We start from the raw sequence: 14,255 nt of genomic DNA, 5'->3' as shown, positions 1-14,255 counted from the left end.
ACGCGAGAACAATTCTAAGCTCTCTATAATTTAAAATCAAAGGTTAATATTAACAGGCAATTTATATAAATTCTGAACGTCATAGGATTAAACTGTAACATTTTAATTAACTAAAAGGGTACTATCGTCATTAGGTTTTATCCTATTTTTATCAGCTCCTAAAATCTCTCTCTCTCTCCCACAATTTATTATTTCTACCGATACACGTCTCTCCCCCACGGTTTTCTCTCATCTATTCGACCGCTTCCTACTGCTTCTTGTACATCGATTTCGGAATGAGCCTACTCTGTTCCACCATCGTCTCCACCGATATATCCATCTTTTGTACTATTCTACTCTCTGCTTAGTAACATCATCTCTATCCCATAGATCCGAACCCTAATTACTGAAACGATAATGATAGAAGATCAAAAAGGATCTCAATTCCTCACTCCTCCGACGCCTCAGCTACTGTGACAACCCTAGACAATCATGGGTTCTACGATCAAAATCAAGAGAGATTATAGGTCAATAGATCACATAAAGGTATATCTGTCTCCGATTACTCAGAACCTTGATGCGAATACAATTGTTTTTTTGTTCAATTTAGTTGATTTCAGTGAATGTTAACCATGGCTGCCAGACTGAAGCTGTAATCCTTATCGTTGAGATTCGAAGGAAACCCTATAGTTTTTGCCTTCTGTTTTTTTTTCTTTATTCGGATGTTTCATTAGGGTTTCATTGGGTTCGAAATTTTAACGATGGCAGCCATCGACATTACGAAATATTCTCATAGTCCGACATACAAAGCCGTAGTAACAAAAGATTAAGGCGGTCTGAGAAAAATCATCGTCGTACCACCATGCCTCTGTGACCCATCAGAGATCCACAACGAATCAATCTCTTTAACCGAGGAAGCCAAAGCCTATACCATATTAGAAATTCTTTGTCTCTTAACAGTGTTTTCTATTCATTTATTACTAAATGTGTATTCAAATGTATTCATAAGATTAGATGTATATTCATTACTGATTGAAGTGTATTCAATAGTGATTAAATGTGTATTTAAATGTATTCATAAGATTAGATGTATATTCATTAATGATTGAAGCAATTCATATTTAGATGTTTTCATTTATGACGATGTTTCTTTAATTTTGTTTTATTCATTTATGAATATAAATTAATTCATCTATTCATTCAAGATTATTATCGGCTTCATATATGACTACAAATATATAATTATTCATTCATGATTACTAATATTCGGATAAAATGATTAATGCGTCAGTATTTTTGATATGGTTGGTAAAAAAAACTTAGAGAAAAAAAATAACGTTTTTTTTTTTTTTTTTTAATTATAGTAAGAACGTTTTTTAAAATAATTTTATTGATTCTGTTAATTAAAATCGGATTATATAAGTTCCTAATATTTGGGTAAAAAATTTATTAATCATATTAAATCCCATGATCTTAGGAATTAATTAATTGCTCATAAATCATCCATAGTTATTTTTATTGTAAAATTCCTTTTATGCCTTTATATGATAATTGGTTCATAACTGTTCTCGTGTTCTCAACCTTTTAAGTGTTCTTATATATATATATATATATATATATATATATATATATATATATATATATATATATATATATATATATATATATATATATATATATATATATATATATATATATACTAACTGGTCCCCCACAAGGTTCGGGACGAGACTGCCACTTCCGCCTTCGCCCCCAAAATTAAAACGGGGGTTAACCTTTTGCCTCGTTCGATTTTTTAATAAATATTTTTCATACGCGATAGAAGTCCTATAAAACTTTTTGACATCCCTACAATTTAAGAGCACCACCCCTGAGTGAGTCTGATAAGACAAACAACTGGACAATTCCTTGTAGGTAAAAGAGAAAAACAAAACTAAATACCTATTTTTTTTTATTTTTTTAATTTACCAATTAATCAAAAAATGTCATGACAATGGAGATGACATGTAAAATAATGTGGCATTCCTTATAGTCTTATCAATATGTTATGTTCAATATAAATGTTTTTTGTAAAATAAATTATAATTATATAGTTGAATACCGTATGTCCGTATTTCAAACCATCCAAAGATGAATAGTCATACTACGTAGAAAATGAGGTGATACCAAAGGGTCAATGACTTATTTATAAAGTTGTTAAACTAAGTTGTTGAAAGTGTAAGTATACTCCATTACTCCTTGCTTTTTGTGTATGAAAGCTTCTCCATAAAACAAGGAAAAATATGAAACGCTTTCCTTTTTATTCAAAAGTTGAACTTATCACAAGTTTTGAACAAATAATATCCACACGGAAATATCATTAACAGTTTCACACCACCCACAATCCTTCTAGGATTCTTCCATCTCTCCTACTTGTTTCCTAATAAATTCCCAGTCAACCAACTATCCTCCTTCAATCTCACTTCCCTATTTAAATCCGTATAACTTTTCCCTCTCTCATCATCTCTTCAAAACCATCTCACTTGGGTAGAAACAAAACAAAAGAAACCGAAGATTTTTGGGTTTTGGGTGTTTCGATTCCATCTATAAAGACTCAAATTCATCTCTTCTTCTTCTGATTTTGTTAACCCATCAAGCTTTTCCAAGATGGGTAAGTTCTTGAGTGTTCTTTTTTGCATCTTGATATCGAATCTGGCTGTTTCAAGTGCTCAAAATTGCAATACTTATGCCTTTCGAAACAACGCTATCTACGCTACTTGTGTTTCGTTACCTGTTTTGGACTCGCATCTCCACTGGAACTACCTCACCAACGGCACCGTCGACTTGGCTTTCCGGCACACCGGAGCCACCACATCTCAATGGGTTGCTTGGGCGCTTAATATCGGTGGGTCGGGTATGATTGGGGCTCAAGCGCTTGTTGCTGTTACAAGCCCAAACGGGTCGGTTCAAGCTTACACTTCTGCAGTTTCTAGTTATGGAACGAGTCTACAACCGAGCACTTTGAGCTTCGAGGTGCCGAGGATTACGGCGGAGAGAGTTAACGACGTGGTGGTGATTTACGCGACTATAGTGTTGCCTAATGGAGGAACGGGATTTAATCAGGTATGGCAAGTGGGTCCTGTCGATAATGGAGTTCCGGGTATTCATGCACTCGGTAGTGATAATCGGGGTTCTGTCGGAAGGGTTGATTTTATCTCCGGTCAGACTACTTCCGGCGGTCGTGTTGGTGGGTCGCTAGTGCGCCGGAGAAACGTAAGTCTCATCTCTCTTAATTCTCCCATTCATTCCAAATTTAGATGCATTTCTTTATCAAAGATTCAATCTTGATTGACAAAATCGCAAACCCACTTTATAAAATCAACAAATCTTTCAATTAACGAAAAACCCATTTGCATAACGATAAAATCTTGGATCTTTTTTCTTATGGTTTTGCGAATTATTGTTCAACAGACTCATGGAGTATTGAACGCTGTTAGTTGGGGAGTAATGATGCCCATGGGAGCAATGACAGCAAGATATTTGAAGGTGTTCAAAGTCGGTAATCCAGCCTGGTTTTACATCCACGCCGCTTGCCAAACTTCAGCCTACATCGTCGGTGTCGCCGGATGGGCCACCGGACTCAAACTCGGCGGCGACTCTACCGGAATCACATTTGAATCTCACCGGAACATCGGGATCATCCTCTTTTCACTCGGAACACTTCAGGTACACCTTACACTCCATGTTTCCCTTTCCATCTTTGCTTAAAATCTACATAAACGCAACAAATCTAGTCAACATCTACCGCTATATCCGGTGATAAAGATGTCAACGAATCTACTCCATATCTTTGACATTAAAACTGATCATGTGGTTGTGATCTTTTTAGGTTTTTGCTCTACTGTTGAGGCCTAAACCCGACAACAAATACAGAATATACTGGAACGTTTACCACCATGGCCTTGGATACGCTGTGATTGCTTTGAGCATTGTCAATGTCTACAAGGGGCTTGATATCTTGGACCCTGAGAAGAAGTGGAAGAACGCATACACAGGAATACTTATTGGTTTGGGGGTTGTTGCAGTTCTTTTGGAAGCTTTCACATGGTTCATCGTCTTGAAGAGGAAGAAGGAAGACCAAAGGACACATGCAGGAGCTAATGGATATGGTCAATCAGTGTAGATGATGGAGGGGTTTGCTTTTATCGATGATGTTTTATGGGTAGATTATTAATTTACTTTTTGATGGTGTTGAGAATAGAGGTTATATTCTTTGTTGAGATTTATATATGTATCTATGCATGTATGTAATACATTTTCACTTTTTATATTGAGTATTTTTTTTTTCAGACTTGGGTGATGTTTGATTTTGATATATTTATTTTACTTTTTGGGTGAGATGTTGAGTTTTACTTTGATACAATAATTAAGAACTTCTAATTTAAAAACTTCTAATTAGGCTATGATATGTCTTTTTACAACTAAATAACTACCAAACAACATCAAATCTGATTTAAATAACTACCAAACAACTATAAATTTTGTTAATTGCTACTTTTTTGTAGCACTCTTGATCTATGTAGACAAATGATGTTTTAGCCAATTGGTCGTGTTTCTTTGAACAAATTGTGCGTTAGGTGGTTCATATGATGTTTTGTTGATTGATTAATAAAAGTTATACTGACGGAATGATGATATGGCTTTCCTTTTGTTATTAATCAATAATAAGGAAATTCATTGTGATTTGGATTGTTCCAAATATAAATTAAGTTCGATTTTATATTTGTCTAAGATACCATCAATTAAATATCTAAACAAGGAATGATTTTAAACATGAGGTGATTCTACTAGACCTTCCAATGGTATATTATTTGTAGTGACGATTGATGATACGACTTGCTTATGTTATTAATCAACTGTAAGGTAATTTGTTCTCATATGGATTGTTCCAAATATCAAGTTGGATTTTATAGAAAATGACAAAAATATGCAATTCTAAGTTTGTTTTTTTTCCAAAATTTAAGTAAATTCTCATCCACAACAACAATTTAGAATTATTTGATAGTTGTTGATTGAGTCAGATTTGTGTCGAACACAACGACGAATCTGATAAAATAAGAGACATATAAAAGGATTTACGACGGAGTCAAAGACTTTCTATGTATGATATCAAACAATCTTAATTTGACCGAGTCGGCCCAACATCTTATCAAACTCCATGACTCCATAATAGACATCAAATATTGTTAACAGGGCCAACTGTAAAATAATAAAAGTCTATGGGCGTGTTCAGCAAAATTAGCTGGTAGCGGGTAGCTTGTAGCTTGTAGCGGGTGGTGGGTAGCTTGTAGCGTTTTGTTAAATGCTACATGAAGTAGCATTTGGATTTGAAGCGTTTTGTTTAAACTAAACGTAGAAGCTTGTAGTGCCAAACAAGACTTTCTGTTCAAAACAGAGTTTTTTGTCAAAAGCTAGAAGTTAGAAGCTCTCAAACACTCTCAAAAGCTCCATACGTGTCGAACACGCCCTATGTAAAATGTTAAAAATGACCGTGCCATTTCATCGTGGTCCATCAAAACAGGAAATTCTGAGTTAAGTTATGAGGAAATGAATATAATAATTATTCATAATATTTATTTCTTAAATTTTTTTTATCATAAAATAGCCATAAGAATGGAAAATGACAAAAATAGATATAATTTTTGTAGGCCACCATCCGTTAAAATGCGAGTGGCCTATAAAAATGTTTGTTTATTTGTTTATTATTATTTTTTTAATTTTCACAAATGAACAGCTACGAAAATCTAGTTTAACTGTATTTTTTTTTTCTGTTTTTGTAGGTCAATCTTGTAATTGGGTAACCTAGTGATGTGGTGATCTTTATGAAGTTCGTATCCCGAAAGCAAAAATGTTCTTTTTTGAGATTTTTATGGGTTATCGTTATAATTAGGAGAACCTAAACGATATGACGATAGTTATGAAGTTTGTATGCGAAAGCTATGAATATATTTTTTTTTTCATATTTTTCTTGGAATAGCCAAATTAGGAGTGTAATATATATCCATGAAAAACTCGTTGTTATAAAGAATAAAATGAACAAAAAATAAGATAACATGGAGTTTGTATGCAAAATTTATAAATGATCAAAGTTGAGTTACTTTCATATTTTTTACTGATTAGCCTACTTTGGAGCTAAAAAATAATGACATTCTAACCTTTAAAATTGGAGTGTAATATGTTAGTAAAAAACCCATGCTACAAAGAAAACAATGAAAAAAATTAGCTCAAACAAAGTTTGTATCACGTGTTTGTGGAAATGTGTTTTACAGCTAAATGTTGAAAGTTCAAGTCTGGTAAGAGATGGAAAAAATAGTTTATGAGTAGTATAAGGAGTGTATTGTGTTTTTTGTTCTAAAAAAAATCAAGGTTAACAAAAATAATCGTAACCGTGCAAATCTGCAATTTCACAAGTAGCCCAACTACAAAAATTATAACTATTTTAGTTATTTTCTATTTTATAAGTATTTTGTAGTAAAAGTTTAATAAAAAGATCACTATTATTTTATTATTTTATGGATAATGACTTAAAAGGATAATATATTTTTCGATTTGTACATATTTGGTCATTAAGTTTTTTTTTTTTTTTTTTTTTTTTTTTTTCGTCCACATTTATCCATTCAACTTGTTTAACTGTACACATTCAGTATGTATGACCGGCTACTCCAGGTAAACCGGAAACAATGACTTAATAGAGTAATATATTTCTCACTTTGTACACATTTAGTCCTTAACATTTTTTTTGCACATTTAGTCCTTAATATTTTTTTTGTTGCAAAATAAATCTTTGTTGTTTTTATATAGATTCAATAATTATGACTGGTTTTCTTTAGGTTTTTCTCATAGCATCCTACGTGAGACAATCATTAATAAGGTGTTCGGGGATATTTATGTTTATGGCCACTACGACCTTGGTTGCTTAGTTGTTTAGGTCCAATGTTTTTAACATCGTAACTTCTCCATACGATCTTAAATTTTAACAATGTTTATATCCACACGTTAGTATTTGTTGTATTCTGAATGTCGTAATTTCTTCATATGATCTCAGAATTTAATGATATTTATATACACATGTTCGTATTTGAGTCCACTATAAATTTCGTGTACATTACGCCGGTTAAAAAGTAATATATTTTTATTTACATCTTTATATACATGTGTTCTTTATGAATATATGTATGAACGTTTTTTTATATAAATCGTAAGTAAAAATATATTACTTTTTAACGGCAGTAATCTAAGTTGTTTGGTTGCTTAGATCTTGTGTTTTGAACGCCGTAATTTTTTTATACGATCTCAGATTTTAAAAATTCTTATATCCACGCATTCGTATTTAAGTCTAATATAACTTTCGTTCAGATTACTCCCGTTAAAAACAATATATTTACTTTTAGTTATGTTCTTTATGAATGCATGTATGAACGTTTTTTTTAGAAAATAATAAGTAAAAATATATAATTTTTTAACAGGAATAGTCTAAACGAAAATATATAACTTTTTAAAAAATTTTGGGGCTATGAAGTTTCAAACATTACCTAACTACCCTTGAACATTATATGTGAATATGGTACCGGTTTGGTTTGATACCATCACTATATTTGCTACTTGATGTATTATATACAAATATAAATTAATATATTATCAATGTACTATTAGGACGGTCCAAATCGATCTGAGGCATTGAACAAAAAATAAAAATAATAATAATAAGGCATCTAACAATAATTGTTTTATATAATAACCAAGCTCAAGTAAACTCGTTTAAAATTATAGAAGTTCGAGCTTGGCTTGATTCGAGCCTTATAAATAAAACTCAAGCTTAGCTTGTGAATAATCCAACATGCTCAAGTTCGGCTCGAACTCGACTCGTTTTACAAAACAAGCCTAACGAAACTAAAGCTCAACTCAAGGGTCGAACTCCACTTCGTGTTGAGCAAACCTAAACACCCAAGACATAACTCACTAATTATAAAATTTTGAACTAATTTGTTTTTTTTATTGACTTAATTGTGTAACTTCCCACAAATTAAAACCAAAAATTTCATTTTAATCATAATAAAACCATTAACCCAAACGTGTTTTATAAAACCATAATAGAATCAAAGTGTAACCAAAACATCGAGATACATTAGAGTAAAATAAAATATGGACCAATGTGGTGTGTGCGATACGATCACCCCGAGCTCTTCCTCTTAGATCCAAAAGTACCTGAAACATAAACTAAAAAATCGTAAGCACGAAGCTTAGTGAGTTCCCCAAAAAGCCACATACCATACATATCAAACATATAGTAGGTCGTGTCTGGCATTGAGCCCTACTCAGAACAAATCTATAAGTAACATGAGATGGGTCCCGCCTGACATGGGACCCCGCTTGGTATACATACAGACATATAAACACATGCAAGAATCACAAAGATAAATAACATACAACATAGTCATCATGCCCCACCTGGCATCGGGCTTCGCCCGATATACATATCACATACTACATATGCAAGAGTCACACAGACAATTAGCATCCTATCCATTACAAACCATAGGTTGGCATTGGTGCCTTCAACCCATCAAGCATAGTGAGGAAACTTACCTCAAGCTGTTGAATCTCTCAGATAAAATATCGGTCTGTTGATCCGAAAAATCCCTACGCTAACACCATTAAATAATATCCAATTAATAATTGGGTCTTAACTCATAATCAAGAATCCAGATCACTTGTCCAACATCCAGGGTAAACGACCATTTTACCCTTTTCTTACTTGGCCCAAAAACCAAGGCATAACCTTTTTTCTCAAAAGCCTAAACTCTTAAGTGGCATCCCAAAGCCCAATATGGCCTAACTTCCTAAACGGGCCTAAAACCCATCATGACCTATTTCTAATAAGGCCCATAGCCGAGAAATGGCCCAAATTCAGAAGTCTAATGGTCTAACAAGGCCCAAAACCCTAAAATTTGAAAATATGGCCAATAGCGAAAGTCAACAAAAGAAAAACTGTTGAGTATGCTAGGCGTACCCAGGCTTACGCTCAGCGTACTCCCTCCGGAGCCAGTACCTGCAACATACGAGTTGGGTAGGCTTTGCATACTCCACAGAAGACTAACCCATCCCATTAAGCACTTAATCGGTTAAGCTACTAAGCCAAACTCTTAGATCTGATCCTAAATGGTGTCTTAACACGTAAAGTTGGCAACTTTACTCCCATGCATGACTTAGTGGGACCCAAAACTCAAAGAGAACCATAAAAAGGATCCTAACACATGCATGGACCAATATAACTCATAAAGATTGCATTTTTATAGACAGAGGAGCTCAAAGGTGCTAAGATCTAACATACATGGCTTCTAGTGTAGACCCTTACTCTCAAACAACGCTTAAAGGACCCAAAAATCCATAAACAAGGCCCTAAACTAGATCTAGCATAAGAAATCATCAAGTTGAGAGCGTTTTACCAAAATAGCTTGCAAAGATGATGATGAGTCTAGATCTACAAGCCCAAGCCACACCAAAGCAACCTCCAAGTGTTCTTCTTCCTTCAAATCACCAAAAACACCACCAAAACTATCTTCTAAGCTCAAATCTCATAAATGGCAATGAAGGTTTCGTTCTTAGGGTTTAAAGGAGTGGATACTGACCAAAAGGTACAACCAAGACAACATAAGTTGTTTAAATAGGGCACAAACCCTAAAAATTAGGGTTTTCCCCATCTTAGCGTACGCCCAACATACGTGGGTGCCTCCGCAACCATCAGTTGAGCCAGTACGCCCAACGTACTTGGCTATGGACCAAATTGCAAAGAATTTACATTAAGGGTAAAAAGGAACGTATCACTAAATCCTGAATGTTACAATTCTCCCCAAACTTGAATCAGACTTCTTCCTCGAAGTTCGCTACTGCAAATAACTCTAGGTAATGCTCCCTTATCTCATCCTCCGGCTCTCACATCCATTCTAAGCCCTTGCGGTGCTACCACTGAACTTTCACCAACTCAACTAACTTGTTCCTGAAGGTTTTCTCCTTCCTATCAAGAATCGTCTCTCAATATAGTTCAGGCGATTGCCCATCTGAATATCCTCCAATGGAACCACCACAAAATCATCCACCAAAAACTTCCGCAATTGAGATGTTCTATGGATCTGACTAAGCTCTACAAGAAGATCCAAGCAATAAGCAACCTGGCCCACCCAAGCCAAAATCCTAAAAGGACCGATATACATGTGGCCCAACTTACCCCTCTTCCTAAATTGGATGACACCTTTCCCAGGTGACACTTTCAGGAGAACCATATCCCTAACCTGGAACTCTAGGTCTGATCGGCTCTTGTCGACATAGCTCTTCTGTTGACTCTGAGCTATCTGATGTCTACTCCGAACATGTTGAATCAACTCAGTAGTCTTCAGTACCACTTCGATACTTTCCATGACTCGCTGACCGACCTCACCTCAACATATCGAGGTCCTGCACTTTCTCCCGTAGAGCATCTCAAAAGGAGGTCAATCGATCTGGCGTGATAACTGTTGCTAGACGAAAACTCCGCCAAAAGGAGATACATATCCCAACTCCCACCGAATCCAATACATATTCCTGAAGCATATCCTCCAAGGTCTGGATAATACGCTCACTCTGTCCATCAGCCTGTGAGTGGAAAGCCGTGCTGAAATGCAGATGAGTACCCAAATCCTCATGAAACATCTTCTAAAACCTTGAAGTAAACCAGACTTCCCTATCTAAAACCACTTAAACCGGCACTCCATGTCGTGCATAACCTCCCTGTTGTATATGCTGGCCAATTTCTCCATAGAGATACTCTCTTGAATCAGAATGAAATGCATGCGCTTTGTCAACCAATCCATGATAACCCAAATCGAATCCACTCTTCGTGCTGTCCGAGGTAACTTCATAATGAAATCCTAGGCAGTCTCTTCCCATTTCCAAACGAGAATGTCTAACAGTTGTAGCTTGCCGTGAGGCCGTTGATGCTCGACCTTGACGTTCCTGCAAGTCAAGAACCTTTGTGCATACCAAGCTACATCCCGCTTCATACATGGCCACCAATAATCAGGACGGAGATCACCATACATCTTCGTCACCCCGGGATGAATGAAGAATCTTGATTTGTGCGCCTCCTCAATCAGGACCTGATGCGCACGACCCCAATAAAGAACCCACACCCTCTGATGGAGAGTCAATAACCCTTGGCTATCATAATCAAAGGAAGCCACCTGACCCACAATGCGCTCACTTTTTCGCTGCTCGTCCTTCATAACCTCAACCTGAGCCTCTCAAATATGCTCCAAGAGTGGAGTAATCACTATCATCCTCAAACAAATATCCCTAATCGGAGCCCCAAATGCCTTGCGGCTAAGAGCATCAGCCACCACGTTGGCCTTCCCCAGATGGTAAATGATCTCACAATCATAATCCTTCACCACATCCAACCACCGATGCTGCCTCATGTCCAGATTCGGCTAATCCATCCAAAGCCTCAGGCTCTTGTGATCCATGTAAATAGTACAAATAACCCCAGAGAGGCAATGTCACCAAATCTTGAGGGCGAGCACCATTGCCCCCAGCTCTAAATCATGTGTAGGTTAACTCGCCTCATGAGGCTTTTACTGCCTCAAAGAGTAAGCAACAACATGACCCTTCTGCATCAGGACTGCACCCAAACTCATGATCAATGCATCACAATAAACCACAAAATCCTCAACACCCTCAGGCAAGGTCAAAATTAGCGCCTAACATAGTCTCTGTCTCAAAGTCGTAAAAGTTGCTGCTGCTCAGACCCCCAACGAAAAGTGACAGTCTTCTTCGTCAATCGAGTCAGAGGAACTGTTATCTTGGAGAAATCCTGATTGAATCTCCGATAGTAGCTTGCCAAACCAAGGAAACTCCGAATCTTAGACGAAGACTTTGAACCTCCCATCCCATCACCACCTCGACCTTGGCTGGATCGACCATAATATCGATCTGGTTGACAAGGTGCCCTAGAAATTGCACCTCGCGTAACCTAAACTCACACTTGGAGAAATTTTCCTAAAGTCTCTGTTTCCTCAAGGTATCCAAAAACTCTCTCAAATGCTCCTCATGTAGTTCATGTGTCTTAGAATAGATCAGGATTTCATCAATAAACACAATTACAGACCGATCCAACATGGGTCGGAATATGCGGTTCATGAGATCCATGAATGTGGATAGAGCATTGGTGAGCCCAAAGGGCATCACCACGAACTCGTAATGACCACAACGAGTCTGGAAGGCCGTCTTCTACACATCCTCCTCTCTGACCATCATCTGATGATAAACCGAACAAAGATCAATCTTGGAAAACCAAGATGCACCCTGAAGCTAGTCAAATAAATCATCAATCCTCGGGAGTAGATAACGGTTCTTCATCGTTAGCTTATTTAGCTTCTGGTAGTCAATACACATCCAATGTGACCCATCCTTCTTCTTCACAAACAATATCAGCTCTCACCATGGTAAACTAATTAGTCGAATGAACCCCTTGTCTAACATCTCCTACTCCTACATCTCAGGAGGAGCTAACCGATACGATGCTTTGGCTATCGGAGCCGCACTAGGAACTCGGGCAATCCTAAACTCCACCTGCTTCTCCGGAGGCACTCCAATCACGTCCTCCGAGAACACATTCGAGTATTCTTGAACAACCGACACGTCATCCACAATCGCCTTACCCTTTTCTCGAGTATCCATAACATACGCAACATATTTGGAACAACCTTGGTGAAAATAGCGTCCGACCATAGCTGCTGAACATAGAATTGGCCCACGCTGAGCTCTCTCTCCCTGAACCACTAAATCTCCCCCACTCGGGGTCCGAATACGTACCATTTGATGCTCGCAATCGATCACTTCCCTAATTGGGATTCAACCAGTCCATCCCTACAATAACCTTATCCCGCGCAAAGGAATAGGAACAAAGTCAATCATATACTGCTCGCTGAACATCTCTAGAACACAGCCCCGATGAACCCTCGATACCCGGACAGATCGATCATCCGGAATCTTAACCTCTAATGGACAATCCAGCTCCCTCAAAGCACCAACAAATCTCTTGCTGAGCGCAAGAGATATAAAAATTAGGTAGCCCTCGAATCAAACAATGCCAAGGAAGTGATACCGTTCGCAAGGAATGATCCTAAAACAAAACACAAAAATATAAGCATAAAAAATCAGCATAATTAAAGAGATTAGGAGAAGATACATACTCGTCACCACATCAGGTGCCACACGAGCCTCCTCGGCTGTCAGCTGAAAATCCCTGCTCCTCACAACAGATGCGTCCGCCATGCCCTGGCGGCCATCAGTAATTTGTAGCGTCGCTAGAGCGGGTGTTACCACTGGTCCCACTACTTCCAAAATCTGGCAATTAGCCTTCTTATGGCTCGTTTTATTGCAATAGAAGCAAATCAGGCCAAATGTCTGGGTGGTGGTGGTAGTAGCTGTGCAATCTTGCCAGAAACACCCACTACTTCCTTGCTAATAACGACACTTGAAGCAGCCAGAAACACCCACCCTGCATACTTCATTATACATCTTGACACACTTGCCACAGCGGCCCTGGCGCTGCTGGCATCTCAATCACAAATCAAATAACTTGGACCTCTTGCCCGAATTCCTGAACCTTGAGCCTGATCTGGCTTCCTCTTCCTCTCCGTCTCTAAATCAATCTCCCTATCTCTGGATCCCGCAATCATATCCTCCAGTGTCCTGCAATTGGATCGGCTCACAAACTACTGGATATCACTCCTCAACATCTCATGGTATCTCGCCTTCTTCATCTCCTCATCTGCTACATACTGCGAAACTAGCAACGTCCTCTTATGGAACATAGCAGTAATCTCAGCCACTGTCTCAATAGTCTGGCGAAGGTCCCGGAACTCCCTCGCCAACTGCTGCACCTCAATCACTGGTGCAAACTCAGCTCAAAATCTTGTCACCAAGTCATCCCATGTCATTGAATCAATTTTTGTGTCTCATACCGCGCGTCCAACCTCCTCCCACTAATCTTGCGCTCTGTCTTTCAAAAGTTAGGAAGCAAGTCCATCCTTTGCCCCATTAGGAAAACTTCTAGTGCGGAAGGTGTTAGCGACATCCACTAACCAATGTCTTCTCACGATCGGGACCTTCTACTCGAAGTATTTCAGAGCACCACAAGCCTGAAACTCATGGAAAGTCAACAAGCGTTCTCCTATCATTTCCCCCGTATCAGAACGGAA

General features: G+C 37.6%; 1 protein-coding gene across 1 annotated transcript; it reads left to right on the top strand.

Moving 5' to 3' along the window:
- The first annotated feature begins 2,316 nt into the window (after positions 1-2,316).
- On the top strand, positions 2,317-4,307 carry LOC111902844 (cytochrome b561 and DOMON domain-containing protein At5g35735). The gene is made up of 3 exons (XM_023898658.2): positions 2,317-3,231; positions 3,430-3,684; positions 3,848-4,307. The coding sequence occupies exons 1-3, from the start codon at positions 2,626-2,628 to the stop codon at positions 4,139-4,141; spliced, it is 1,155 nt and encodes a 384-aa protein (XP_023754426.1). The 5' UTR covers positions 2,317-2,625; the 3' UTR covers positions 4,142-4,307.
- Positions 4,308-14,255: the final 9,948 nt, after the last annotated feature.

The sequence above is a fragment of the Lactuca sativa genome, chromosome 7 (genome assembly GCF_002870075.4).
Source record: "Lactuca sativa cultivar Salinas chromosome 7, Lsat_Salinas_v11, whole genome shotgun sequence".
NCBI lineage: Eukaryota > Viridiplantae > Streptophyta > Magnoliopsida > Asterales > Asteraceae > Lactuca > Lactuca sativa.
The sequence above is the reverse complement of the archived record's forward strand: the minus strand, read 5'-3'. Positions and strand labels throughout refer to the sequence as shown.